The 3,022-nt window shown below is 33.6% G+C and overlaps 1 protein-coding gene across 1 annotated transcript; it reads left to right on the top strand.

Annotated features, from left to right (window-relative positions):
- The first annotated feature begins 1,504 nt into the window (after positions 1–1,504).
- On the top strand, positions 1,505–2,792 carry LOC149569467 (CASP-like protein 4D1). Its single transcript, XM_089817756.1, has 3 exons — positions 1,505–1,891; positions 1,984–2,104; positions 2,212–2,792. The coding sequence occupies exons 1-3, from the start codon at positions 1,740–1,742 to the stop codon at positions 2,539–2,541; spliced, it is 603 nt and encodes a 200-aa protein (XP_089673882.1). The 5' UTR covers positions 1,505–1,739; the 3' UTR covers positions 2,542–2,792.
- Positions 2,793–3,022: the final 230 nt, after the last annotated feature.

Raw genomic sequence — 3,022 nt, 5'->3', positions numbered from 1 at the left:
AGCCAAAAATAGAAATATTTTTTAGTGATGCAAGATTGCCCTTACACCCATGATGCTCTTGCATCAAATTTCAACCATAAGCTCTAATACCGCATCAGACATTTTGGAACATAGGAAAAATAGGGCACAAGTTGAAACTAGAGGCAAAAAAAAATCTAGTCGATTGCCTCATCTAGAATACTCATATGCATGATGAGTATTATATTTGGAATAGAGCAATAAAAGAACATCAAGTTTTGAAAGTCAAATCTAGGTGTGAAAGAAAGTGGTCCACCAAACCTATTAAATGTGTGAGCTAATTGTTGGAAAATTCAAACACATGGTTAAAACTGAAAGGATTAACCATAGTAGTTGATAGAGTCAAAAATTATATTTAGCAAATATCACATGTGGTTCCTTTGTTTTATCAAAGTGCTTTGCAAAAGTTTTTAAGTTGGTGACTCTAGATTTTGTTACCTCCCATTTATTACCCATGCCTGTGCTTTGCAAAAGTTTTTAAGTTGGTGACTCTAGATTTTGTTACCTCCCATTTATTACCCATGCCCGTGCTTTGCAAAAGTTTTTAAGTTGGTGACTCTAGATTTTGTTACCTCCCATTTATTACCCATGCTCATTTGACCTCATTACGATTAAGTTTTTGGAACGAACAAAGTTTGAACATCTTAGAGAGCACTTGTATTTGACCTCATTACGATTGACTTATTCAAAATTCAAAATGGTTAATAATTTTTAAAAAATAATTGAATTTAAATTTACTTATTTCATATAGACTGCCACATTTATTTTTTAAATTATATAACAACAAAACAGGGTGGTTGTGACACTGAAGAAATAAATATATGATTTCATAATATTTGTGACAATTTAAAGAAACAAATCCTATAATCCATTTTAGCAATTCATTTACCTCTTTGAAAATATCAAAGGGAAGGGAATTTATCTTTGAAATTTGACATCATCTTTATTTTTGGGCATTCTCTGCCTTCAGTTTTTGGAACGAACAAAGTTTGAACATCTCAGAGAGCACTTGTCCTTGGCATGTTCTTTGTTCTTGGATTTCTCTGCCTTGTGTGTTTTTTGAACGAACAAAGTCAGTTACATACAATGAGAGGACTGGAATAATTTCAGCGTGCCACGAAAGATAAAAGGCAATGAATATGGGAAGCAAAGAACCTGCATATGCTTTATCTTACTTCAAAGAAATGAACCACCAAAATTAAAACACAAAAAATGAATCATACGAACTGTTTAACAGAATGCTTGAAAGAGATCTTCAGCTCTTTGTTTTTGGATCTAAATAGGCGTTGTTCAAGATCCACATTTAGTATTTGTTGTAAAATTTGTGCTGACATGATATGAATGGACCATACACGCAACAAAAAATGGATTCCTTAAAAGGCTAAATGATAACAAGAATTTCACCTTATAACAGATAAGTTAGGAATCTCTTTCTATCCATGGATCCCATGCCCATATGCTCTGAATTCTTGTTACAGTCACTTCTTAGACAAAAAAAAAGATCAATTGTTCATACCCACTTGGCTCATGCCCTTTCACACATTTTACTTTACCACTATCTTGATTTATTGAGATTGCATTAAATTCTAGTTACAACAATTTATGATGCTGAGGAATAACTTTATCCCCAAGAAAAGTCCTTTCCTTACATAAACCTTATTATATCTAAACTTTCAGAAGAGTTGAACAGATATGATTTGCAGGTTTTGAAAGATCAAAAAATGCAACGAGAGTTAAAGGATTTGATTTTAAGGATTATCACTCTTGTGCTTCTCCTGATTTCCCTAATAGTAATGGTGAAGAGCAAGACAAGATCCAGCAATAATGGTACCACAGGCATATTATACCGTTTCAATGACTTCAAACCCTTCAGGCAACCAATTCTTTCTCTCCATTTCCTCTCTTCAATTCATTTCCTATTTGGGTTTTTTTTTCATGTTTTCAAAGATTTAATGTCTTTTGCAGTTATGTTGTAGCTGCTGATGTCTTGGGCTGTTTCTACTCCCTCTTTCGAATCATTCGAGTACTTATTATCCAGAATACCACCAAAGGATCGTGGTTCTACATCCACTTCATCTTTGATCAGGCACAGCTTTCACTTGATTTATCAAGAAAAAGCAAAATTCTCTGAGAAAAATCTGAACTTGTAGAAATGCAAATTACTAATATGAGATTTTGGGTGTGATGAAACAGGTCTTTACATTCATACTTTTATCCAGTAGCTCGGCAGGCATTGCATGCGTAATGTTAACAGAGGAATTCATCAAAGCTGCAGCATCGTATGATTCGGCTGCAAGAAGGTTTCTGAAGTTTGCATCAGCTTCAGTGAGTATGGAGTTTCTAGGGTTTGTTGTTATAGCTGTTTGTGCACTCATGTCAGCTGACGAAATGTTGTACAACATCTATTCTACTCATTTGTCTGCGGCCTTTAGATTTGTGCATAGGCAAGGAACCCCTGCAACTGCAACATATGTTGATACAGAGCATCAGGATGACGTTAGAAACAGGGTTTCAGAACTGTAACAGCTCAGTGCACGAACTTTCATCTGATCTAGAGATACATATGAATCACGAAGAAAATGTATCCTGCACGCCTTCATTGCTGTAAATTAGTTCAGGGAGCATTTTATTGTGTAAATGAGTATAGGTGATAAGTAAAGGTAAAGGTGATTGGTAAAGGTGAGTTTTCAAGCGGAAGAGTCAAGTTTACCTACTGAAGGAAGATATTTGTTTTAATGAATTATACAGTGAAAAATATTTTTAATATCGTAAAATATAGGTTTCAAAATACAATTTGAGTTAATGGTAAATACATGTGCTTTTTAATAAAGGCAATACCTTTCACTGCACATGCATTTTTTAAAGTAGAATAAACCATCTTATAGAAGTGATGTCTTTTAAGTGTACACATTCTAATAAATTAATCTACATTCTTAGTAAAAGAATGTGTATATTCTTATAAAAGTATTTTGTTTAGAATGTGTACATTGAAAGGCATTGTTTT

Source organism: Cupressus sempervirens, chromosome 3 (assembly GCF_028749045.1).
Source record: "Cupressus sempervirens isolate cs-2001-9-10 chromosome 3, ASM2874904v1, whole genome shotgun sequence".
Taxonomy (NCBI): Eukaryota; Viridiplantae; Streptophyta; class Pinopsida; order Cupressales; family Cupressaceae; genus Cupressus; species Cupressus sempervirens.
This window is presented reverse-complemented; position numbering and strand designations above follow the sequence as displayed.

Coding starts and splice junctions, on each gene's coding strand:
- LOC149569467 (XM_089817756.1), top strand. CDS start 1,740: ATGCAACGAGAGTTAAAGGATTTGATTTTAAGGATTATCACTCTTGTG. Junction 1,892..1,983: donor AATGACTTCAAACCCTTCAG/GCAACCAATTCT, acceptor TGTCTTTTGCAG/TTATGTTGTAGCTGCTGATG. Junction 2,105..2,211: donor TCCACTTCATCTTTGATCAG/GCACAGCTTTCA, acceptor GTGATGAAACAG/GTCTTTACATTCATACTTTT.